The sequence below is a fragment of the Microcaecilia unicolor genome, chromosome 3, assembly GCF_901765095.1.
Source record: "Microcaecilia unicolor chromosome 3, aMicUni1.1, whole genome shotgun sequence".
NCBI lineage: Eukaryota > Metazoa > Chordata > Amphibia > Gymnophiona > Siphonopidae > Microcaecilia > Microcaecilia unicolor.
In genome coordinates this window covers 256,311,772-256,338,820 of record NC_044033.1, presented here as the reverse complement: position 1 = coordinate 256,338,820, position 27,049 = coordinate 256,311,772, and the positions used below count along the sequence as shown (strand labels likewise).

Genomic DNA, 27,049 nt, shown 5'->3' with positions numbered 1-27,049 from the left:
AGGCCCGAAAAAGCCCCAAATGCCCGGATAAATGACATAACCAGTGGCAGTGTACGAGTTGCCTCATCCATCAAAAGCAGCATATCATCTGCAAATAAATTAATGATATATTCCTCCCCACCCACCTTTAGTCCCTTCAACGTGGCGTCCTGCCGTAGTTTTGCTGCCAGGGGTTCTAAAGTAAGGAGAAAGTAAGCGGTGAGAGGGGGCAACCCTGCCTAGTCCCCCATCCCAAAGTAAATGTGTCAGTCAGGGAGTCATTGACAAGGAGCTGTGCCATCGGGTGACAGTATAACGCTCAAACCCATCCCAGAAAGTCTCCCTGGATGCCAAAGCGTCCAAGGATCCAAAACAAGAAAGGCCAGATGACCTTGTCGAAAGCCTTTTCTGTGTCAAGGCTTGCCACTATGGCGTCTCCCTTTCTGCCAGCACCTTCCATTAATATTCGGCTCACCTTCAGGATGTTAGCTGACGCATACCTCCCTTTAACAAAACCTACCTGGTCCGGGTGGACCAGGTCGGGAACCACCTTCCCCAATCTGTCCGCTAGCACCGCTGCCAGAATCTTTATGTCTTGGTTTAACAGCGATATGGGCCTATAAGAACCCACCAATTCCTCATCTTTCCCCGGTTTAGGGATCAGCACAATATGCGCATGATTTAATACCGCCCCCATCGCACCCTTTTCCTTGCTCTCTTCACACATAGCTATAAAAGGTGCCACCATGACATCCTGCAGGATTTTATAATACTCCACCCCTAGCCCATCCGGGCTTGGCACCTTGGCCAACTTGAGGCGCTTAATCACTTGTTGCACTTCCTTACCCTGAATAGGTGCGTTCAACCCCCTCGTCTGTTCCTCAGAAATCCGGGGCAGCCCTAACCCTTCAAAAAATTCCAGGCATTTGTCTTCTGAGAAGTCCCCTGCCTGGTATAATGCTGAGTAATACTCAACAAATTCTTTTTTAATGTCGGACAACTGGGTTCTGACTTCACCCTCCCTGTTCCGTATTTTAGTTATAAATCTTTTTGCCATTCTCTGCTTCACTAGGGATGCTAGTAATTTACCATTTTATTGCCCCACTGGTGTAATTTGTATTTATATAGTTTGATGTTATAGAGTGCACTTTCCTCCAACACTTTTTGCACCTCTTTTCTACTTTCCATATATGCCTTCCTAGTGGAGTCAGATGGACACCCAATGAGTGCTCGTCGAGCATCTCTCAGTTGCGAGGTAAGGGCTCGGATTCTCTCCCCTCGTTTTTTATTCAGGGAGGCCATATACGAGATGATCTTCCCTCGTAGCACTGCCTTTGAGGCCTCCCAGAATACTCTTGGGGTCACATCCTGTGCATCATTTTCTACCATATAATCTATCCAGCTCTTTCTCAAATAAGTATGGAACTCCCTGCTTTGATACAATGTCAGGTTCATACGCCACCGGTCAGCCCCCTCCCGTCCTCCTCCTTGCCACTCCATCCACACCGGTGAGTGGTCAGATACCTCTGGCTGTCCGATTCCCGATTGACACACCCTCAGGGCTACCAAGTAAGGCACTAGCAGATAGTCAAGGCGAGAGTGCGTCCCATGAGGGTGCGAGAAAAATGTGTAATCAGCCTTGTCTAAGTGTTGATGTTGCCATATATCCACTAGATCTAACTCCTTCATCAAAAGATTGACCCCTCTATCGTCTTGATCTTTGCCTACCCTTCTTGGGGGTTTACAATCTATGGAAGGGTTACTGACAACGTTAAAATCCCCCCTATTACTAGTTGATATTGATCAAATGTTACCAATTTAGCGGTCAGCAAGGTAAAGGACCTGTGGGACCATACATTGGGTGCATACAAACTACACAACCCCACCCATTTGTCCTGCAGTTCTCCTGCTACTATAAGAAATCTCCCATCTGGGTCTTGGTACATTCTATGTAAGTCAAAGGTAATGGATTTCTTAAAGAGTATGGCTACCCCTCGTTGTCTTCCATTGTAGGAGGCAAAAAATACATCTCCTACCCAGTCCCTTTTTAATTTTAAATGTTCCATCTTACTTAAGTGGGTCTCTTGCGGCAGAGCTATATCAGCCTTCTGCCTCCTGAGTGCCTGCAATATTTTCGTGCGCTTTACTGGGGAGTGCACTCCGTCAACATTTAATGTCACAATCTTTAAATTAACCATTCAACTGCAACTCAACGTCTCCCCTTGCATGTATCCCCTTTGCAGAGTCCAAGAGCCTCCCAGCTAAGCCCTCGGACCATTCATTCGCTCCTGCCTCTTTCCAACTTGTGCCTTGTCTACCTACTAATCCTCTAAACCTCCAACCCTTGGTGGTTATTCCAGTGCTGTTCAATTGATTAACCGCCAATCCCAACATTTCCCCCTCTCCCTGTTCCCTCCCCCTAACCCCACCCTCCCTCTTCCCCATCCAGGTCCCTATCTTAATAACCCCCCCCCCCCCAAAACACTTTCCCCCTCGCTCACCCAATTCACAACACACACACCCTCCTAACACACCACCAACTCTTCCGGCTTCTTCGCCCCCTTCCTTTTCCCCTCCCTCCCCTTCCCTGACTCCCCAACGTATGTTCCGTTTAATAACCGCAACATTAACACTTAACATTTTACACACAACCTGCTATCAGTACATACTACCAGAAGGTTTTCATCAGGGACCTCCCGCACTTTTAAAGTCTGATAATCTGGACTTGTCCTTGCAGCGGGTCAAACCAAAAGCTTCACAGATCGCAGGGCCCGCAAGCATAGTAGCCATGACCTTCACCACTACGACGTCCTGCCCCGCTGCTTTCATTGTAGTCTCCATCTCTGACTATCAAGTCACACTCATATATGGCAGCTCCCTGTTTCTCACTGGCAACAATTCTACACTGACGAAGGGACAATACCTACAGACTCACCCCAATTTCTTCAAAACTTGGATAACAGATGCAGAACAATACTAGACAATATAGCACCACTTCAAACCAGAACCTCACATAGAAAAAACTCAATGCCATGGTTCAACGAAGAACTGAAAGAACTAAAAACTCAGGTCAGAAGATTAGAAAGAGCATGGAGCAAGAAAAAAGACGAAAACACACACAAAGACTGGAAACAACTACAAAGAAAATACAAATATGCTATCAGACAAACTAAAAGGATGTATTATAAAACCAAAATAGGACCAAACTACAAGGACACACACAAACTATTCTCACTCGTAAACAATCTTCTAAATACTACCAAAGTCACCTCCAACAACTCAGATACCCCATCAGCAACCAACCTGGCAAACTATTTCAATGAAAAAATCATAAAGCTCCGACTCATGATACCCACCAACACAACGGACTACACAAATATCCTTGAATGTCTAGACCCAAACCCCGGAGAATGCCCAGCAGACTGATCATGGACCGACTTTGACACGCTCTCATCAAAGGAAATCTCACACTGGCTCGGAAAATACGCCAAATCACAATGCAAATTAGACATCTGCCCTAACAGTTTAATAAGATCCGCACACAAACAATTCAAAACAGACCTCACGAACCACATAAATTACAGGCTTCAAAACTGACTCTTTCCCATGGATAAAGGAAACATCCTACTCACCCCGTTACCGAAAGATGCTAAAAAAAGCACAGTGGACCTAACCAACTATCGACCAGTAGAATCGATTCCACTCATGACCAAACTCATGGAAGGCATAGTAACGAAACAACTTACTGAATACCTAAATAAACACTCAATTCTTCACGAATCTCAATCAGGATTTCGGTCGAACCACAGCACCGAAACTGTACTAGTGTCCGCAATGAACTCATTCAAACAGACAATTGCGACTGGTAACAACATTCTCCTCCTGCAAATCGACATGTCCAGTGCCTTTGATATGGTTAATCATGATATACTAATACATATACTAGAATACTTCGGAATAGGAGGCACAGTTCTCAAATGGTTCAAAGGATTCCTGACCACAAGATCATACCAAGTAACAACGAACGCAGACAGATCACCTCCATGGACACCTGAGTGCAGAGTCCCCCAGGGATCACCTTTCTCACCATTATTCAACTTAATGATGATACCGCTAGCCAAGCTACTAGCCAATCAAAACCTTAACCCCTACATTGATGCAGATGACGTCACAATTTACATCCCATTCAAACATGATCTAAATGAAATCACCAACGAGATCAACCAAATCCTCCAAACAATGTACACTTGGGCAGATGCATTCCAACTAAAACTTAATGCAGAAAAAACACAATGTCTTGTTCTCACCTCGCAACATAACACAAAAAACTTCTCCACCATAAACACACCATACTGCTCTCTTCCTGTTTCACAAAACTTGAAAATTCTTGGAGTCACCTTAGATCAAAACCTCACTCTTGACACCCACGTGAAAAACACGACGAAAAAGATGTTCTACACCATGTGGAAACTCAAAAGAATAAAACCATTCTTCCCGAGATACATCTTCCGCACCCTGGTACAGTCAATGGTAATAAGTCATCTGGATTACTGCAATGCACTGTATGCCGGATGCAAAGTACAGACAATCAAAAAACTCCAAACTGCCCAGAACACGGCCGCCAGACTCATATTTGGAAAAACTAAATATGAAAGTGCAAAACCCCTAAGAGAGAAACTGGCTCCTACTCAAGGAATGCATTGCGTTCAAGATCTGCATGATAGTACACAAAATCATTCACAAAGACGCCCCAATCTACATGCTAAACCTCGTAGACCTACCTCCCAGAAACGCCACAAGATCATCCCGCAAATTTCTCAACCTGCACTACCCCAGCTGCAAAGGACTTAAATACAAGCTGATGCATGTCACTACCTTCTCCTACATGAGCACGCAGATGTGGAATGCATTACCTACAGATCTGAAAGCAATCAGCGAAACAACTGTCTTTCGAAAATCCCTGAAGACATTCTTCTTCAACAAGGCCTACAATGAGAACATATAGCCTCATTAAACTAATCAATGAAAACATTTATCCTTCGAAAATCCTTGAAGACATTCTTCTTCTTCTTCTACAAGTCCCACAATGAGAACCTATAGCCTCACTAAGTCACCCCACTAACCCACTCAATTAGAAATGCCTACCTTCTATAACTACCCTAATCACTCTCTTCCTTCTTCTCTTACCCCTCCTAATCATTACACATTAATAATTGTATCTGATATCCTGCAATGACAATGTTTCAAATCTATGTAAGCCACATTGAGCCTGCAAATAGGTGGGGGAATGTGGGATACAAATGCAATAAATAAATAATAAAATAATGGGTCTAGGGGAACAGTAAGAGGTGTGGGAGGAACTCACTCGTCAGCCTTGATCTGCCAGTAAGCCTTGTGAGTGACATTAAGGTAATGGAATTCTCCAGTGTAGTACTTGGGGTCTGTGCCTCCCAACAGCAGCTCTCCGCCCACCTCTGCTGTAGGATCCCTTCAGCAAAGACAAATGGAAGAAGCAAGTTATACTTCAGACAAATGGAAGAAGCAAGTTATACTTCCTACCTACAGTATAGCCCCTATACCTATCCCACCATCCATCTTATACCCAACCCACATATCCAACCCGCCATCCGTCATATACCCAAACCACCATCAGTCTTATATCCATCCCGCCATCCACCATTTGTCTTAGGACTCTTAAGGGAGAATTTACCAATCTGGGCTACCGTTAATCGGGTTATTTTAACACAGGTCTCATTTTATGCAACAAAACCTAGTTGCTAATAACAGGTTAACAGTATGTTTATGTTTATGCTTATTTTGAGCTTGATATCCCACCAAATCTGTTATCAGGTCAAGGCAGCATTACAATAAAATCAGTATAAAAATAAAAATTGGAAAAGAACGCCATCAAATGACAGGACAGGATGACAAGCATACTAGCACCTATATTAGCCAAAGCCCCAATTAAAACTTATTGCAATAATGCAGAGCCACTGACCCCCACAGACAGAGAATTTAATGAGCAACCAAAAGCCTGCTCAAAGTAGAAAGCCTTTAGTAAACTTTTACATTTAGAGAATGAGAGTTCGGAACAGAGATACGGAGGGAGACTATTCCAAAGTGATGGGGATTAAAAAAATAATATGCCGATATCCGGATCAATTCGTAGTGTGCATTTCTAGGGGACAGAAGGACTAGCCAGTAAGAATCCAGGGACTGAAATGAATGAGCAGGAGTGTAAGGAAAGGAGGAGGCCAAACCAATTAGGGAGGCCGGACACAACTGGGCTGTAGGCCAGCGGGAAGGAAAGGGTTAAGAAAAATAGGGAAAGGGGGGGGCGGGACGGAGAGGGAAGACATAAAAGGGGTCAGCAGGTAAGGAAAGGTCCTTTCGAACAGGAATCAGCAACCCAGAGGAGGAACCGCGGCGACAGCGAAGCACACCAATAAGCCCCGGACACCCGCCAGCAGGAAGAGATCAACGATGGCGCGGAACGCAGACTCCCAAGACTCGGACACGCTGATGGTCGACCTACAAAAACGTATTGATCAGCACGGGGCGGCATCCGTTACACAAAAGCTGCAGTCCATGGGAGGAGCAACATCAGCGGCATCGACTCCCCAGCAGCTGCTGCCCCGTGAAAATGGACCTTCACCGGTGGTAGCCTTAGCTACCAACGTGCCTCAGGCGCTGTCTGCAGCGGGTGAGTCTGCCAATTACTATACACCACAGCACACGAAGGATACATCCATGATAGAGGTCCTTAGGAAAGTACTAACTGACTTTGACGCTCGCCCTATATTGAGTCCGTCCCAGGCAGGGAGTGAGGCCACCCCGGCATCGACCAAGACACACTTAGCCGGGACAGACTCGCCCCACGCACTGCTCAAGCCCTCGACAATCCTGTCTCTCAGCATGGGGTGGTTAATCCGCGTGCTGACGTGGTTTGCGAGGTATTCACACTGTCTAGATGTGTCTCTAAAACAATGAAGGAAAAGATATGGAAACGGGAGTTCATTGATATTTTCTCGCTCCTTTTACGGGAGTCAGATGAGGAGGGCGGGAATGTACAGGAAAAAATTTTGAATACCATTGGTATGGAGAGAAAACCGCGCGTAGTTAAGTCCATTAACAACTGGACTTCCACGTTCCATATCTCATGTCAGTGTTAGTCGAAAAAGACCCCGGAATGAGCCAATAATTGATCCGATATATGGACTCCATCATTGGAGCCCACAAACGCTATGGGGGGTGGGCGTGGCTCAATTATGATACGAAATTCCGGAAGAGCATGGCCGATGACCCAGCTATTACATGGCAGCATAAATTGGTGGACCTATGGCTAGAAGAAATGTCCACTAACCGGCCTTTTCCCCAAGAGAAAGGATATAGTCTCTGGGACACAACAGCGCAGACGAATACTAGGCAAGGGCAATCCTTTCTCCAGATCGGGGGGGGGGCGAGGAAAACCATCAATCCCCAGGGAGGTAAAGGGGTATGCAGGCAATATAACGGGGGACAGTGTACATGGCATCCCTGTAAGTTCCACCATGCATGCTCACAATGTGGGGGCGGTCACCCTTTTGTGCAGTGCAGATCACCAAAAGATAGAAGAGGCCCCTCGCACCCCATCCCACAAGTGCTTGACAGAGCTCGCCCCGTCTCCCATTAAACTGCAGCCCATGTTGCACTGGCTGGCTAAGTACCCAGACGAGATGAGTGCTGACGCTATTAGGCAGGGATTTCAAATGGGCTACCCAATTCCTTACAAAGGGGAACTGCTCCAATCGATCATGTGCCCCAAAAATGCCAAGTCCATAGATACTTACAAGCAGGTAGCTAGGGAAAAGATAGAAAAGGAGCTGCGGCTCCAGCGGTTAGCGGGCCCATTTGACACACTCCCTTATTCAGCCGCAATAATTTCCCCCATTGGCATCATACCAAAGAAGGAACTGGGTAAATTTAGGCTTATTCATAACCTGTCCTATTCATTAGGACGCTCAGTGAATGATTTTATTGACCCGGAGGAGTGTTCAGTGCAATACACTTCTTTAGACCAGGCCATCAAAATCATTCGGGCACATGGCCACGAGGCCTATCTGGCGAAAGCCGACATAGAGTCGGCATTTCGATTGCTACCGATTTCCCCAGACTCCTTCCACCTATTCGGTTTTCGCTTCGAGGACAAGTACTATTTTGACCGCTATATGCCAATGGGCTGCTCAATTTCTTGTGCCTACTTCGAACAATTTAGTTCATTTGTCCAATGGGTGGTGGAACAGGTGGCCCCAGGGGGGGCACTGGTCCATTACCTTGACGATTTCCTGTGCATCGGCCGGGATAACCGCCAGTGCGCAGCCATGCTGCAAGCATTTTCGGAGGTGGCCCAGAGATTTGGCATACCCTTGGCAGCAGACAAAACGGTCGGCCCTAGCACGGACCTCACCTTTCTGGGTATCGAATTAGACGTCAGAGGCCAACTGTCGCGGCTCCCGGGAGACAAAATCGCCAAATTAAGGGCGGCAGTGTGGCAGCTGAGGCAACTGCGTAAAGCCACGCTACAACAATTCCAAGAAGTCCTGGGTCTCTTAGGCTTCGCAACGCGGGTCATTCCCAGGGGTTGAGTCTTTGCAAGGAAATTAGCATTTGCAACGAGGGGGGTGACACAACCTCATTACCACATAAGAGTCACTCAGGCCATCAAAGCTGATCTTAGTGTTTGGGAGACATTCCTGACGCAATTCAACGGAATCTCCTTCTGGCATGATGCCCCTACCCCTTTGTCAGCTCTCCAGGTGTACATGGACGCGGCAGGGGGGGAAGGTTTTGGCATTTATTTTCAAGGAGCCTGGTGCGCGGCGCGCTGGCCCCCAACGTGGGTGGAGTCAGGGACCACGAAGGATATTACCTTCCTCGAATTGTTTCCCATTATGGCAACTTTCCACATTTGGGGCCAGAGACTCGCAAATCAGGCACTACTGTTCCACTCAAACAACATGGCGGTAGTTGAAGCACTCAACAGGTTGTCCGCCCATACGATACGCACAGTTAACTTGTTGCGGGACATAGTGTTGCAGTGTCTTCATGGGAATATAGTGATCAAAGCGCAGCATGTGCCAGGCAAGCAGAACTCCGTAGCTGATGCTTTGTCTCGTTTTAAGTTTTCAGAATTCAGAATGCGAGCTCCGACGGCGGACCCATCGCCGACTCCAATACCGGCCAGCGTCTGGCAGTTTGGCCCGTAGCAGTTTGGGAACTAATGCTGTCCTCTCTGTCAGAAGCCACAAGGAGAAGATACCTGAGTGCCCTGGCGACTTTCCTGGATGACTTGGACGGTCAGGGAGAGTCGAGGGCATTCAGTGTAGACACCATAGTGCGCTATCTCCTGGTATCCCGGGCGAACGGGGTCGGAAAGGGCCGAGTGGCCGTCACCTTGGCGGCCATAGGTTTCTTTGCAAAGGCGATGGGACTAGACAATCCGACACGCAGTTTTGTAGTCACTAGATTGTTACGAGGGTGACATAGGGAGGAAGGGCATCGTCGCTATGGGAGGCGGCCCATTATGCACGGCGAACTGCTACTACTGTCCCAGGCGACTGGAGCAGTATGTGCCACCCCCCATGAGACTTGCCTGTTCCGCTGTGCCTTTTCTTTAGCATTTTTCGGGGCGCTGCGGGTGAGTGAGCTAGTGGCTAAGTCACATAACGCTTCCCCCGAGATGGGGCTATTGCTAAGGGATGTCACCTTGCACGGGGGCTCCGTAACCTTAGCAATCAGAAAATCCAAAACCGACCAGCTGTCTAAGGGAACCTGCCTATCTTTACATCAGCAAAAGGACATGAGGACATGCCCGGTGCGGTCACTGTCCAAGTACCTTCAGATTCGGCCCACAAGGGGGGAGTGGCTGCTAGTCCATCAGAACGGATCACCACTCACTCGTTTTCAGCTGGCTCTATGTGTACAGCAAGCAGGGTTGCCTACCGGTTTTAGTCCCCATTCCTTTCTCATAGGAGCAGCGATGGCGGCGGCGGCCCAAGGGATGACAGCGCAGCAAATTATGAACCTGGGCCGCTGGAAGTCGCAGGCCTACAAGACTTATATCAGACCTTAGTACACCAACAACCAGGGCACCCGGTAAGCCTAAGGGGTTTCCTATCAAAAGGGGTATTGTGCCTTACTGGGCCCGCTCTCATGTCATCTTTTAGCTTTGCTTGTAATATCACTTATTTCATGTATTGCATTTACCCTTGTCAATAACACCTTGCTTCACACATTGCAGGTGCCCAGGTGAAAGAGCGCGAAATATGGATCTGCGGTCATTCCTTCGTGCATTGGGCTCGTAGGAGGGCAGCAGTACGGCCCCACGGGGAGAACTTGGGTTTCCCCAGAGGGCAAGTAACAGTCACTTGGCTAGGACTACGAGGGATGCGATGGGCACAGTTGCTGCCAACCTTGGTATGGAGATTGAACTCTCACCCCCCCCCCCCCCCCATCAACTCCTGATTGTGCACCTAGGGGGCAATGATCTAGCACTGGTAAATAGCATCCTCCTTTAAAAAAAAAAAAATGCAACACGATATGTTACAATTGGCATCCTCATACCCACAATTGCGGTTGGTGTGGTCTGATATTATACCGCGCAGGGTGTGGCGAGGGGAGCGGTCCCATGCGGCCGTTGACCAGACTAGGAGGAAGCTTAACAAGTGGATGGCCAAGTTTCTAGCCACCCTGAAGGGTCATGCTGTTGCACATCCCCTCCTCACAGAAGCCTCTGCAGGGTTGCACAGACCAGACGGGGTCCATCTATCAGACATAGGGCTAGATATCTTTAATTTGGACCTACAGGATTACATTGAAGCTACAAACTGGGGGGGAGGGGCACTAGGGTTTACAGGACCGGGTATGCCGCAGCCAAGGAGCACATACAGGGGGGAGCCCCCGGCAAACAAGGCTTCGTTGCCGCGGGCTGTAGCAGTTAGGGAGAGGGATTAGAAAAACCTACGGCGGGTACACAGCATGGCAGCACAGAATAGTTCCTCGGGGGCGGCAACTAAGAGCTGACGTTCAAGGTCAAGTTCAAGTTCATGACCGGCAAGGGGCCAGGTTGAAGTCCATTTAGCGTGATCGCGTCGGCGCCTGGCTTAAACGGCTGGGGACCCTGAGATTATGCAGGGTGCGTCCTTAAACGGGAGGCACCCTAATCACCGGGGGTGTGCTTTTACGGCACAACTAGCAGCGCGAGGAGCAAGAAACGAATGACAAGCTGTGTACCCAGGGGTTTCCTATGAGTTATGAAATTGGCAACAGAAGTAAATGCGATTTATGAGATGTAATGCAAACTGCTTGGCTGTGGCCATAATAAATTCCAAATTTGTCAAAGAAGCAGCTGGTCCTGTGTCTTCTGTTGGTGGTAAAAGGAGGGTGGACGAACGAGCAGTGCCGAATGCCCCAGTTGTAGTGACAGAAGACAAATAAGAAGGAGAACCAAGATAAAGAGCCTTGTGGGTCAAACAGAGAACCTTAAACCAACATCTAAAACGTATCAGTAACTAGTGTAGCTGGGAGAGAAGTGTCGAGTTAATAGTAACATCATTTAGCATTACAAAGAAAACAAGCAGAGTTATGGAGTGTTTGAAGACGATGGCAAAGATAGCCCCAGATACCACAGTAAATAGAATTACAATAATCAATACAAGTGATCACAAAAACATGAATAAGTGTGGGTAAAGCTGGAAAATCAAGGAAACTCTTGATGGAACAGATGCGATGAAGCCAGAAAAAGCCTTTCTTTGTCACTTGAGAAACCTGTTATTCAAAAGTAAGCTTGGAATAAAAAGTAACGATATCCCACATTAGAGACCAAAATAAAAACCTGCTTTTTTCACTTCTGGTCGAAACTGAAACAGACTTTTGGCCAAAACCAAAACTGCAGCTGAAACGTATTGCCTGGTTTCAGTGGAAACCGAAAAGTAAAGGTTGGTTCACATTCAGACAACCAATGATGCCCAGTGGGTATTGTCAGGTCCCTCTGCTAAACCCACAGGAGATTATTACCCTCCTGTCCCAGAAACTGCAAGCGAAGGCTGACAACTGGGAGAAACATTTGAACAAGGACTTCTCAACAAGTCTGGCAAGTTTAGGTTCCCAAGTCAATGTAGATGTAGTTAAATATCCTCTGAGACAGGACCTTTGTGAGAACATATAAAAAAAAATAATAATAATGATTACCAGCTTTTTATGCACAAGTAACAAGAGAAAGTAGCTTAGAGATGTTTCCCATTTTGTATTTACTTATAAAACTGATTAAGGACAAGCATGATGTAGATTCTTACTAAAATAGGGTAATGGAGGTCAGATATTTTATTATTAGGATTATTATTTATTATTATGATTTATTTATTAGGATTTATACTGGTCTACACTGTGGACATTACGCCAGCCTGATACAGAATAAAAAAGGCCATTGGTGTTACTGAATGTGAGGATTATATGCTCTGAAAAATTACAATCAAGAGCAATACATTTCTCAAATTATTTTCTAATCTATAAATGAACCCTCCCTGAGTGTGGGTTTTATTAAGAATAAGGAGAGAGAAGAAATCCTGGTAAAATGTCAGGAGCTGTACAGGAATGTGGCTGTTAAGATATTATTATTTTCCATGCAAATGAGCTGTACAGGAGGCTGTTAAGATATTGATATACAGGTTGATGGGAGCCTCTTTCATGCATTATGAAGGGATTAATTCACTGAAGGGAATAAAGTTTGTAGGAATAAATGATGCACACACACTGAATGGAGAGAGGAGGATCAGATTAAGGGAATTAAAAGGGAATGAAAGATCTGCCCCCCATGACTTTAGGGGAGAGGGCAATTGCTGGCATGGTGGGAATTCACTGATAGAGACCAGTGTTGCCAGGTGGGCGGTTTTACCGCCCAATTGGGCGGTTTTCCGCGACCCGCCGCAGGAAATTTTTGCCCGCGGCGGGTTGCGGTTTTTTGGGCTGCTTTTGGGTCGTTTGGGCGGTTTTAAAAGCATTTTTTTCGGCCGTGGGGGGCGGGATTAGTGACGTTTTGGGCGGGGTTCATGACATTTTGGGCGGGGCCAATGACGGGGGGTGGGGCCTGTGACGGGGGAGGCGGAACCGATGATGGCGGGGGCGGGGTTGATGATGGCGGGGGCGGGGATGATGACGGCGGGGGCGGGGATGATGATGCGGGGGTGGGGGTGTCAGGGGCGGGGTTTGACTTTGGGCAGGATTTGGGCTCGATTGGGTGGGAAAAACTTTTTCCACCTGGCAACCCTGATAGAGACCAAGATTTTCTAGAAGCTTTATCCTATGCTAAACTATCTCTGATGGTTCTAGTAAACATAGAGGGGCATAGTCGAATGGAAACGCCTATCTCCATGGGCGTTTATCTCTGAGAACGGGTCCATGAAGGGGTGGGCCGAACCGTATTTTCAAAAAAATGGACGTTTTTGAGCTGGGTGTTTGTTTTTTTTAGCGATAATGGAAACTAAAAACGTGCAGCTCAAAAACGTCCTAATCCGAGCCATTTGGTCGTGGGAGGGGCCACGATTCGTAGTACACTGGCCCCCCTGATATGCCAGGACACCAACTGGGCACCCTAGGTCAGTGCAGTGGACTTCAGAAAAAGCTCCAATATGCATAGCTCCCTTACCACGGGTGCTGAGCTCCCAACCCCCCTCCCCCAAAACCCACTCCCCACAAATGTACAACACTACCATAGCTCTTAGGGGTGAAGGGGGCACCTACATGTGGGTACAGTGGGTTTTGGAGGCCTCCCATTTACCAGCACAAGTGTTACAAGTGGGGGGGGATGGGCCTGGGACCACCTGGCTGAAGTGCACTGCGGTACCCACTAAAAGTGCTCCAGGGGCCTGCATACACGCAGGCCTCTAGGACTTGTTGCTGCTGTATAACATTGGCACACCAGTTGAGACCTGAAGACTAATCTCTACGAAAACGTCCTTTATTGGAATAACCGCGTTTACTCACAGTTAACTGCAGATCAGAGGTTGTGCCCCACTGGCAACGAGTCTCCCTGGTACTGAGATGAGCAGTAGGTCAGAGCTGGCAGAATGCTGTACAATGCCCTCTTTCAGCCACATTCAAGGTAAGAACTAAGTTCTGTAACGTGGCTAACACAGGAAAGGGAACTAAAACTGGCTTACAAAAATGGCCACTACCGCATGGACTACAACAGGAAACACAACAGGGCACACTCTGACCCAGTAGGCAGGGGGAAAGCACCATGGGAGAAGAGCCTACCACCTACCAACATCGTGAGACCACCTACCAACACAAGCTAATGAAATCACGGAGCCCAATACCCTACACCCACCACAATGCAATGCTGATGTGACCCTGTACTGCACACAAGAGCCACATCTGACCCAGGGAAAGGCTGTGACAGGATCGAACACATTCTGCTGTCATGGAGGTGGGTACGGCATTTGAGGCTGGCATAGAGGCTGGAAAAAAAGTTTGTAAAGTGGGGTCTTTTTGGTGGGAGGGGGATAGTGACCACTGGGGGAGTCCGGGGAGGTCATCCCCAATTCCCTCCAGTGGTTATCTGGGCAGTTGGGGCACTTTTTTGGGACTTCTTCGTGAAAAAAAAGGGTCCAAAAAAGTGACCCAAAGTCGTGGTAAAAACGCCTTTTTTTTTCCATTATCAGCTAAAGACACCCATCTCTCCTCGGCCGATAACCACGCCCCAGTTCCGCCTCCACCACGCCTCCGACACGCCCCCGTCAACTTTATTCGTTTCCACGACGGAGTGCAGTTGGAAACGCCCAAAATCGGCTTTCGATTATACCGATTTGGGCGCCTTTGTGAGATAAACGTCTATCTCCTGATTTAGGTCGCACTATAGGTGTTTTTCTCTTTCGAAAATAAGCAGGATAGTAGAGAGCCCTCTAAGTCCAGCACAGCAGCCACCAGCCCAGTAAGGCTCCAGCAGAGGGGTGAGATCTGAGGGACGAACTGAATTTCAAAGAAAGAAAACATTTTTACGAACAAATCAGAGCATATTATTATTCAAGTCCTCAATAACGGAGATCCAAGACTTAAAAGGAGGATTTTTAGAACACTCCAGGAATAGACGAAAGAGGAAAAAAGACCTAACTAATCTCAGACATTACTCTTCCTGCTAGATCTGCTTAGTAGCCAAAAAAACTGTAAGTTGAGCAGGCTTTAAAAATATATACTTACAACTCTGAAAATATAATAATTTCAATAATAAGACCGTGGACCTCAGCTAATAAAAACAGAAACGAAAGGCCACAAATTCAGTCTTTAGGTCCTTCTTCTTTCTTAGCTAATTTCTGCACTGGAGGCCGTTAGCACTGGGCTAGCGTTTGATGATCAGAGCCGGCAAGCACATGAAGCAAAGCTCGCTGGCTCTGACCGCTAATTGCATGCAAAAGAGGGTCTCCTGCATTCCTCCCAAATGCTCAGCAGGCAGAGCACTCAACAAGGGCACTGCTCCAGTGACAAACTCTACACCAGCTCGGAGCTAGCGTTGGGGTTTGTTGAGCAGGGGAGAAATGGGGAAGACAGGCCCACACAGCTCTGGTGGTCCAGTGAACCCCATACCCCTCACCTTCCCAAACACATCACGCCCCCCACCGATCCACGGCCCCCAAACACATAAACCCACCCAACCGACACTCCTCTAACCACAAGGGGGCCTGGAGGTTCTCCCACTCACCAGACCCCCTCTTTCGGGCTCTGACCATGCCAAACCTCTCCTGCTTCTCCATGAAACTGGAGTGCTGCGAACTTGCACCTCTGAGGTCATTTCCAGATGCTGGTGCATGGCTCTGCCTCCCCCCAGCCCCCGTGGGCCTGCTGGCTGCAGACTCTGCCTGTGGCTGCCTCGATGCCAGCTTCTCCCAACTCCAGCACCAGGACGGCAGATCCCTAACAGCAGGATGCACCCTAGGGGCTCTCACTGCCCTTCCTGCAGAAAGGTGAGCTTTCCTTTGGTGCTTTGCTTTGTTTAACCACCGGTTACACAAGCAATGGTTCTAGGGGTTTCCATATGTCACTCCATGCTTGCTGTTTCCCGTCTCTATTCTTCCTGAGCATTATGAAACTCCTCTCTTTCTCATTCTTTTTTCCTGCACATCTATTCTTGCTTGCATCGCCTGCATCTCTGCACACCAATCTTCCAGCTTCACTATTTTGAGGGCTCCGATTTCAAGGGGGACCTCAAAGATTTGGTGACGCCACTTGTACCCTGCCAAGCAATTCTAAAGCAAGACTGCTAACTTCGGTACTGGTGTCATTGTGCCATAAATTGGGGTAATCAGTCTTGCAAAAGAATTGAGTGGCAGAGTGCTCTAGTCCAAAAAAATGCATTACGTTAGTCCAGTGAAAAGCTATTCCCTTATTTTCCATTTTTAAAAATTTACTATTCTTTAACACATACTCTGGTTTATAACACTGTCCCCCTTAGAGAGTAATTTTCAAATCATTTATTCTGCACCAACTTTCAGAGTGAAAATACGCCCAGATTTTCCCTTTGAAATGTGCCCTGGGCAAACAGTGCCTGCACATGGGCCTCACCTATTCAGGTAGAAAGAGAAAAGGTTTTTCTCTAGCAGGTTCTGCTTCATGATATTGTCAAAAACAGGAAGCACGCCATCCACGGATATAGAGGGGTATGCCATCCCCAGGATGCCATCGAAGTGAGCGAAAACAAACGTGATTCCCGGCTGCTTAACTGCCTCTGCAAAAGTCTGGTTGAGGATGCTGAGCCCTCCAATCTGTAACATGAGAAGCAGAGACATGGACCTAAGCCTAACTGTGTTCAGAGGTGTATGGAATCAAGACATGGGTGTGGGGGGGGGGGGGGGGGGGGGGGAAACCCTGCCTATAATTACCCCAGAAACAGCTTGACTAGGGGGGAGTTCCACCTATCACTCATCCCCAAGACAGCGTGAAAGAGGAGGGGAGACAGATCTGTAATTACCCCAGAAAGGGCTTGACTAGGGGGAGCCCCACCTATCACCCCAAAGACAGTGTGAGGGAAGAGGGGAGACAGATCTGTAATTACCCCAGAAACAGCTTGATTAGGGGGGAGCCCCACCCTCTCTCGAAAGACAGTGTGAGAGAGGAGGGGAGATGGATCTATAGTTACCCCAGAAACAGCTTTAGGGTGACTCCCACCTGTCTCTCACCCCAAAGATAGTGTGAGGAGGGGAGACGGATCTGTAATTACCCCAGAAACGATGTGAGGATGAAGGAGGGAGGGGACCCTTTCGCTAGTTCTAAAGGATGTGTGTGGGTGGAGAAGAGATCACCATCACTTACCCCAGACTCAGTGCAAGGGTAGAGGGGAAGATCCCTCTCAACCCCACCTAGAGACTCATCAGAGCAATGTAGGGGATGTCTGGGGATTCAGAGCTGGACATTTCCGTGCTCACCATAACAGTGTCTTCACTCAGGAATCCGGTTAGGCTACCCGTCCCATATTTGATTGAGAAGTCCGTGTTGTTCTCCTTGTAGGTACTGGAGGTTTTTGAGTTAAATCGTTTATGGATCCCTGAAAAATTCACAATGTGGAATGATAAAGAAGAACCATGAAAAAAAAAGTTAGCAGGGCGAAGGGACTGTAAATGTGTGTTCCCTATGGATAGACCCTATAGCCTTAATGAAAAAGGTGATTTCTGGAGGGGAGGGGTATTCTATACAGATGAACTCAAGGCCAGTGTCCTGTATATAAAGGTAATTTCTGGGCCTGTTTACAAGGGGTAATTTTCGACCTCTCTGCAGAGAGTTTCCACCCAGGGGCAGGATCAAGCATCCGTGTCCTGTGCAGTTCCATACTCACAGCAAGCAAAGTCCAGGAAGGAGCATTTCTTGGAGGGGACCCACAGATTGGAGGAGCCTGTGTCGAACACCACGGAGAACGGCTGAGGTGGTGTGCCAATGGAGATTTCCCCGTAATACTGTGCCTAAAAAAAGAGCAGAAGGGCAATGAGCTGCCAGGTAAAGGCTAGGATTGCCAATTGGATCCAGATTCACCCGCCAGGGCTGATCCAGTCCTGGTTTACCCCATTACATGCAGGGACTTGTGGTTGTGATTTCCAATCCGGATTCCCTAAGAAAAGCAAGACTACAGGTCCCTGCATGCAATGGGATAAATCCAGGACTGGATGAACCCTGCTGGGTGAATCTGGATCCAGTTGGCAATCTTCGTAGAGGGGCTGTGGGGCTTCACCTGTGTGATCTCCTCTCTCTGGGGGTGGGAGGAAAGCATGACACGATGTTCACAAAGCCTGGTGATGAGACACTGGACCCGATCTGGATGCAAGGAGGTCTGACGTAACCTGCTAGGCAGTTTTCAAAGGCCTGGCCAGTGGGAGGATGAGGGTAAAAGCCACTGCCACCAGGAACCACAGTTATACATTTGGTACATGAATGAGGGGAGGGAGCTGGTCTTGGTTTAATCATGGGAAAGAGAGAAGAGACACCCGGTAGATTGAAATCACCAATTTATCTGCCATGAAACAATTTACAAGAAGGAGTAAGCTGCTAGTTAGAGCAGGAAAGCCTGAGTTCTAATCCGTTCTGCAACTCTCCATGACTTGTGGTACAAACGTGAGCATAAGCCCCCCCCCCCCCCCCCCCCCCCACGAGACAGGAAAATACCTCCTGTACCTGGATGTAGCTTCCCTTGAGCTAGTGCTAATAAAGGTTGTGAGATAAATCCTTTCCCCCGTGTGGTTATAAACTAACCAGCCAACCAAAACACCTCCCTCTATCCCACTCCTTTATGCACAGATACTGGTCTTTTTTCCATTTATACAGAACACGTTTGGCCTGTGTTGAATGAATGTCCAGGGTGAATAGAGTCAGCTCGTGCCACGAATTGTAGAGTATTTATGTGAACCTCACACCTCCTGGGCTGCGCACTTACATCCAGGTAATTGGTCAGTTTCTCGGGAATGCCGACCTCATTGTCCCTTAACTGAAGGCCCTCGATGGACAGCCCGGTGTCGCTCAGTGTGTGCCGGATGGAACGGAACTTCTTCAGGGGGACACTGCAAAGAGCAACTCAGTTACTTAACACAGAGAGATCGTACATCTGACCCCACCCTGCCCCAGCACAGACAGAGTCGAAGAAGGTTCACCTGTTAGTAAAGACAACCAACTAACAGAAAAATATATTTTTTTAAAGTTTTGAGACTAGCACCTCTATTGGTAATCAAGGACCATCAGTCCAACATTTTAACGGAATAGCGGCCAATCACCACAACACCTGAAATATTTGATGAGGGGGACGTCATCTGGTCTAGTTAACCCCAACCTTCAAGAGTGAAAAACTTTAAACTTTTTTTGAACCTTCTTTTTTATAATTATACCAATTCCAATTGCAGTTTTCACCACTCTAATGTCTAGTATCAGAAATAAAAATATAATTTTCATGAATAAGAGGAGATCAAAGATGAGTGAATCTGGTGGCCTGGTGCTCTGGGCTTCTCAGATGAGGACTGACGTGGCTGGCGCATGGCTAATGCAAGGGGAGCTTTTCCCGCCATCTGTTCTCCGGAGTTTTAAATGAAGCCTCCGCACTTAGGTGCCAAATTCAATCAACTTGGGCTAAGATTTAGATAAAAACAAACAAGAGGTCCAAACGCTGCAGTCCGATCATATAAAAAGCACAGAGCAGCAAATACTGAGCCCAGAGCTATTTTCAAACATTATTTAATGAAACAACCTTATTGAAAGTGGAATTCTTACGTCCAAAACACTTTACATAACAGTACATCTGCCCCACATGTTTTGGCACCTAGTGTCTGCTTCAGGGGCAAATCTGAAGGTGCAACTGGACAGACAATCCACCTAGGCAGTCGCCTAAAGCGCGTATAAGGTTGCATATATACAGTGGTGGAAATAAGTATTTGATCCCTTGCTGATTTTGTAAGTTTGCCCACTGACAAAGACATGAGCAGCCCATAATTGAAGGGTAGGTTATTGGTAACAGTGAGAGATAGCACATCACAAATTAAATCCGGAAAATCACATTGTGGAAAGTATATGAATTTATTTGCATTCTGCAGAGGGAAATAAGTATTTGATCCCCCACCAACCAGTAAGAGATCTGGCCCCTACAGACCAGGTAGATGCTCCAAATCAACTCGTTACCTGCATGACAGACAGCTGTCGGCAATGGTCACCTGTATGAAAGACACCTGTCCACAGACTCAGTGAATCAGTCAGACTCTAACCTCTACAAAATGGCCAAGAGCAAGGAGCTGTCTAAGGATGTCAGGGACAAGATCATACACCTGCACAAGGCTGGAATGGGCTACAAAACCATCAGTAAGACGCTGGGCGAGAAGGAGACAACTGTTGGTGCCATAGTAAGAAAATGGAAGAAGTACAAAATGACTGTCAATCGATAAAGATCTGGGGCTCCACGCAAAATCTCACCTCGTGGGGTATCCTTGATCATGAGGAAGGTTAGAAATCAGCCTACAACTACAAGGGGGGAACTTGTCAATGATCTCAAGGCAGCTGGGACCACTGTCACCACGAAAACCATTGGTAACACATTACGACATAACGGATTGCAATCCTGCAGTGCCCGCAAGGTCCCCCTGCTCCGGAAGGCACATGTGACGGCCCATCTGAAGTTTGCCAGTGAACACCTGGATGATGCCGAGAGTGATTGGGAGAAGGTGCTGTGGTCAGATGAGACAAAAATTGAGCTCTTTGGCATGAACTCAACTCGCCGTGTTTGGAGGAAGAGAAATGCTGCCTATGACCCAAAGAACACCGTCCCCACTGTCAAGCATGGAGGTGGAAATGTTATGTTTTGGGGGTGTTTCTCTGCTAAGGGCACAGGACTACTTCACCGCATCAATGGGAGAATGGATGGGGCCATGTACCGTACAATTCTGAGTGACAACCTCCTTCCCTCCGCCAGGGCCTTAAAAATGGGTCGTGGCTGGGTCTTCCAGCACGACAATGACCCAAAACATACAGCCAAGGCAACAAAGGAGTGGCTCAGGAAGAAGCACATTAGGGTCATGGAGTGGCCTAGCCAGTCACCAGACCTTAATCCCATTGAAAACTTATGGAGGGAGCTGAAGCTGCGAGTTGCCAAGCGACAGCCCAGAACTCTTAATGATTTAGAGATGATCTGCAAAGAGGAGTGGACCAAAATTCCTCCTGACATGTGTGCAAACCTCATCATCAACTACAGAAGACGTCTGACCGCTGTGCTTGCCAACAAGGGTTTTGCCACCAAGTATTAGGTCTTGTTTGCCAGAGGGATTAAATACTTATTTCCCTCTGCAGAATGCAAATAAATTCATATACTTTCCACAATGTGATTTTCCGGATTTAATTTGTGATGTGCTATCTCTCACTGTTACCAATAACCTACCCTTCAATTATGGGCTGCTCATGTCTTTGTCAGTGGGCAAACTTACAAAATCAGCAAGGGATCAAATACTTATTTCCACCACTGTAGGGGTATCCAGCCCCTGACGTAAACTTAAAACAAGTCCTCAGAGGGTAAAATGTGCCCAGTCTTAGGTGCCGTTAAGCCAAATCAATGGCTGTTGTAGCTGTTGGCATCTGATTGTGCCCTGAGAGTGCATAACTCATTCTATCAGTTACTTGCATAACTCTGAGACATTCCCCTGACCTGCCCATCTCCGCCCATGACCTACCCCCTCTGTCCACCCATGATTTGCCCCAGTGCAAACAGTGACCTCAATACAAGCAATGTGCTCACAGAGTATCTAAACAAGTTCTCAATACTGCACGACTGCCAGTCAGGATTTCGCTCTAACCACAGCACAGAAACCGTACTAGTCACGCTTATGACCAAACTCAAACAATTGATAGCAAACGGCAACAACATACTACTGCTACAATTTGACATGTCAAGCGCATTCGACATGGTCAACCATGGAATTTTATTATACATCCTCGAATACTTCGGAATCAGAGGTAACGTGCTCAGATGGTTCAAGGGTTTCCTAACCACCCGCTCATATCAAGTGACATCAAATTCGACAACATCAGCCACATGGACACCTGAATGCGGAGTTCCACAGGGATCCCCCCTCTCACCGACCATATTCAACCTAATGATGACACCCTTGGCTAAGCTATTATCGAATCAGAACCTAAACCCACACATATATGCTGATGATGTAACAATCTTTATCCCTTTCAAACAAGATCTAAGAGAAATCTCTGACGAAATCAACCAAAGCCTACACACTATGAACTCCTGGGCAGATGCATTTCGACTGAAACTAAATGCCGAAAAAACCCAATGCCTAGTATTCACCTCGCAATACAACAAGAAGGAATTCACCACCATCAACACACCTAATCTAAGTCTACCAGTCTCTGACACCCTAAAAATCCTTGGAGTCACCATCGACCAACACCTAACACTTGAGAACCATGCAAAAAACACAACTAAAAAGATGTTCCATGCAATGTGGAAACTAAAACGAGTCAGACCATTTTTCCCAAGGAACGTCTTCCGATACCTGGTACAATCGCTGGTACTTAGTCATCTGGACTATTGTAATTCACTCTACGCTGGCTGCAAAGAGCCAATACTCAAAAAACTCCAAACAGCCCAGAACACGGCAGCCAGACTTATATTCGGCAAACCAACATACGAAAGCGCAACACCCCTTCGCGAAAAACTACACTGGCTCCCACTCAAAGAACGCATCACGTTCAAACTCTGTACCTTGGTCCATAAAATCATCCATGGTGACGCCCCAGCCTACATGTCGAACCTAATAGAACTACCACCCAGAAATGCAAAAAAATCCTCCCGCGCATTCCTCAATCTTCATCCTCCTAAATGTAAAGGCTTGAAATACAAATCAGTGCATTCATCAACCTTTTCCTATACAAGTACACAGCTCTGGAATTCACTGCCACGTAACCTGAAATCGATCTACGAAATGACCAATTTCCGCAAACTCCTGAAAACTTATCTCTTCAACAAAATATATCATAAAGAACAACACGCGTAACTCTACTTTCTTTAAGTTACCCAGGAATGTTCTTTACTGTCTTCTGCTTTCACACTATCATGCACCTAATGTCTATGGCTTTAACACTATTATGTATTTTACCATCATGTAGCCAAAACCTCTGCTAAAACAAATGTATACTCTTTTCTATTTCTAATATTATGTATTTCACCATCATATACCCAAAACTCGCTGTAAAACCAAATGTACATTCTCTTCTATTTCCAGTATCCACGATAAGTAGAGGAGTGTGGTAGTCATGTTAGTCCACTCTTAAGGTTATCAATAGAAATCAAACAAAATAAAACATGGAAAAGAAAATAAGATGATACCTTTTTTATTGGACATAACTTAATACATTTCTTGATTAGCTTTCGAAGGTTGCCCGTCAGATCGGAAATAAGCAAATGTGCTAGCTGACAGTGTATATAAGTGAAAACATTCAAGCATTACTATGACAGTCTGACAGGGTGGGAGGATGGGGGTGGGTCGGAGGTATGCATGGGGACATCAAAGCATATCATTGATATTCTAACAGGATGGGTGTGGATAGGTGAGGGGTGGGGTGATCAACAGAGACATACAGCTTTATGGTTTATAATGGGCTAGGAACCCCAGATCCTTGTTAAGTCCTTTCTGTTGGGTGTTATGCTTGAATGTTTTCACTTATATACACTGTCAGCTAGCACATTTGCTTATTTCCGATCTGACGAAGAAGGGCAACCTTCGAAAGCTAATCAAGAAATGTATTAAGTTATGTCCAATAAAAAAGGTATCATCTTATTTTATTTTCCATGTTTTATTTTGTTTGATTTCTATTGATAACAGTATCCACGATGAATTGTAAGCCACATTGAGCCTGCAAAAAGGTGGGATAATGTGGGATACAAATGTAATAATAATAATAATAATGCAAGCAGTGACCCCCAGTGCAAGCAGTATGCTTCTAATGCAAGCAGTGACTCCCCAGTACAAGACTAAGCCCCCAGTGCAAGAAATGAGTCTGTGTTAGCAGTGAGCCCCAGTGCAAGCAGTGACCCCCAGTGCAAGCAGTGTGCTTCTAATGCAAGCAGTGACTCCCCAGTACAAGACTGAGCCCCCAGTGCAAGGAGTGAGTCCCAGTGTTAGCAGTAATCCCCAGTGCAAGCAGTGACCCCCAGTGCAAGCAGTGTGCTTCTAATGCAAGCAGTGACCCCCCCTCCCATCACGAGTGAGCCATGAGTGCAAGCAGTAACCCCCCCCCCCCCCCCCCAGTGCTTAAGCACAGAGTACTGTTTCCAGATCCCAGACCAAGGCCTAAAAGGTACTTTCCTGAGCTTATACAGCAAAGCCTCAGACATAACCCATCTAGCCACCTACAGGAAGCATCAGACGTGCAGGACAGGAGGTGGCCTTGAACTTGTCTTCCTGGGCCAGTGGGTACAGAACCCTTCGTGAGTTCTCACTTACCGGATCAGAGCCGTTACTGACAGGATGAGGCAGAGGAATGGCAAGAACTTCATATTTCTTTTCCTGGCAAGTTTCAAGCCTCTGAGAAACCAACTTCCTTTTTCACTCTCCTCTGCTGCTCTTGAGTGTTAGCTCTGAGATGAAGGGGAGTTCCCTTGACCTGGTACAACCACAAGCAGGCTCGGATTGGTCTTTTATGCCACTGTGGCTGCAGTGTCTCTTACGATTGTGAGGGAAAGGACCCATGTGACCGATCACAGGACTCTGGCGATGGCAACAGCAGAGAGTGGGTACTCCTGTTGGACGAGTGCCAGACTGAAGGGCACACAGAGCAGTGCCTTGTGATTTTAGCTCATGTGTGCTGAATACAAGGCATTTTATACAGATGCAGTGGAGGAGTGGCCTAGTGGTTAGGGTGGTGGACTTTGGTCCTGAGGATCTGAGTTCAATTCCCACTTCAGGCACAGGCAGCTCCTTGTGACTCTGGGCAAGTCACTTAACCCTCCATTACCCCATGTAAGCCTCATTGAGCCTGCCATGAGTGGGAAAGCGCAGGGTACAAATGTAACAAAAAAAGTGAAAGAATTAGGCATTCCGAAGAAGGGGGGGAGTGGTGTGTCTTTTTCTGGTGGTAATCCTCCTGAGCAGTTCTATATCAGGATGGGGGGGGGGGGGGGGGCAGAAATGATCCAGGGTTACGGAGGGGCACCGGGGCAGGGATGACAGAGGGCATATAAGGGAGTGCATTCATTATATCTAGAGAAGCAGCAGAAAATGAAACCCCCACAGCAATCAGAGGAGCAAAAAGAGGTCTCACAAACGAGGCCTGCTGCAGAACACCAGCAAAGGGGGTGAGAGTTGTTGATTTATGTCAAGCTACAGTAAGAGTTGAAGTTGTGTATTTGTGATGCTGCAGTAATGCAGTAATAGAGGTGAGGAATTGTGTTTATGTGATGCTGCAGTAATGCAGTAAGAGAGGTGACGTGTTTATGTGATGCTACAGTAATGCAGTAATACAGGTGAGGAGTGTGTTTATGTGATAATGCAGTAATAGAGGTGAAGGTGTGTGTTTGTGTTACAGCAGTAATGCAATTATAGAGGTGAAGGGTGTGTTTATGTGATGCTGCAATAATAGATGGGAGGATGTGTTTTTTTGTGATGCTGCAGCAATGCAGTAAGAGAAGTGACATGTGCTTATGTGATGCTGCAGTAATAGAAATGAGGGGTGTGTTTATGTGATGCTGCAGTAAAGCAGTAATAGATGTGAGGGTGTGTTTTTATGTGATGCTGCAGTAATAGAGGTGAAGGTGTGTGTTTTGCTGCAGTAATAGAGGTGAGGGTGTATGTTTATGTGATGCAGTAATTCAGTAATAGAGGTGAAGGTGTGTGTGTTGCTGCAGTAATGCAATTATAGAGGTGAGGGATGTGTTTATGTGATGCTGCATTAAAGCAGTAATAGAGGTGAGTGTGTGTGTGTGTGTGTGTGTGTGTGTGTGTGTGTGTGTAAAGAAACAGTGTGTTTTAAGCCTGTAAAATGTAACATAACATAGTAACATAGATATTTTCCTGTTTTAATTATGTCTGAAGTGTATCTGAAGTGTATTTCTCCTGTTTGACCAGCAGATGGTGCATGTTTATGCTTAAAGCTGTTACAGAGGACTGACTTCTCTTTCTTTTAGTTGGCACACAGATAATAGGAAGTGGCTGTAGTGATATAACCAGTTTTTATTTGAATCTTGACTGTTCTGTGCTCTGATTGGCCTGGAGTTTTGAAATTACCCAGCAGATGCTGGCTGTTGCTTCAGTCTTAGCCAGGAAGAAAAAGAGACAGATCTCTTTGCTGAGGCTCAGTGAAGTATATGTCCTGACCTTCCCAGGTACTGTTTAGAAAAGAAAGACGGAAGTCCAAAAGACACCCGGCCTGGTTGAAAAGTGAGGTGAAGGAAGCTATTAGGGCTAAAAGAAACGCCTTCAGAAAATGGAAGAAGGAACCGTCTGAAAATAACAAGAAACAGCATAAGGAGTGTCAAAGCAAATGCAAGGCGCAGATTAAGAAGGCCAAGAGGGAGTATGAAAAAAAGATAGCATTAGAGGCAAAAAAACATAGTAAAAATTTTTTTCGGTATATTAAAAGCAGGAAGCCGGCAAAAGAATCGGTTGGGCCGCTGGATGACCGAGGGGTAAAAGGGGCGATCAAGGAAGACAAAGACGTAGCGGAGAGACTGAATGAATTCTTTGCTTCGGTCTTCACGAGGAAGATTTGGGTGGGTTACCGGTGTCGGAAATGGTATTTCAAGCGGACGAGTCGGAGAAACTTACTGACTTCACGGTAAACCTGGAGGACGTAATGGGGCAGTTCGGCAAACTGAAGAGTAGCAAATCTCCTGGACCGGATGGTATTCATCCTAGAGTACTGATAGAACTGAAAAACGAGCTTGCGGAGCTACTGCTAGTGATATGCAACTTATCCTTAAAATCGAGCGTGGTACCGGAAGATTGGAGGGTGGCCAATGTAACGCCCATTTTTAAAAAAGGCTCCAGGGGAGATCCGGGAAATTATAGACCGGTGA

General features: G+C 46.8%; 1 protein-coding gene across 1 annotated transcript in view; it reads right to left on the bottom strand.

The window, feature by feature from the left end:
• Positions 1-24,784, bottom strand: part of LOC115466622 (cathepsin D-like) — a 37,108-nt gene extending 12,324 nt beyond the window's left edge. Inside the window, exons 1-6 of the mRNA XM_030197986.1 lie at positions 24,480-24,784; positions 18,929-19,052; positions 17,840-17,963; positions 17,433-17,551; positions 16,573-16,772; positions 5,345-5,467 (exon numbers count right to left, since the gene is read on the bottom strand). Of these exons, the coding sequence (XP_030053846.1) occupies positions 5,345-5,467; positions 16,573-16,772; positions 17,433-17,551; positions 17,840-17,963; positions 18,929-19,052; positions 24,480-24,532 (743 nt within the window). The 5' untranslated portion in view covers positions 24,533-24,784. The remainder of the gene's footprint in view (positions 1-5,344; positions 5,468-16,572; positions 16,773-17,432; positions 17,552-17,839; positions 17,964-18,928; positions 19,053-24,479) is intronic.
• Between the last annotated feature and the right edge of the window lie 2,265 nt (positions 24,785-27,049).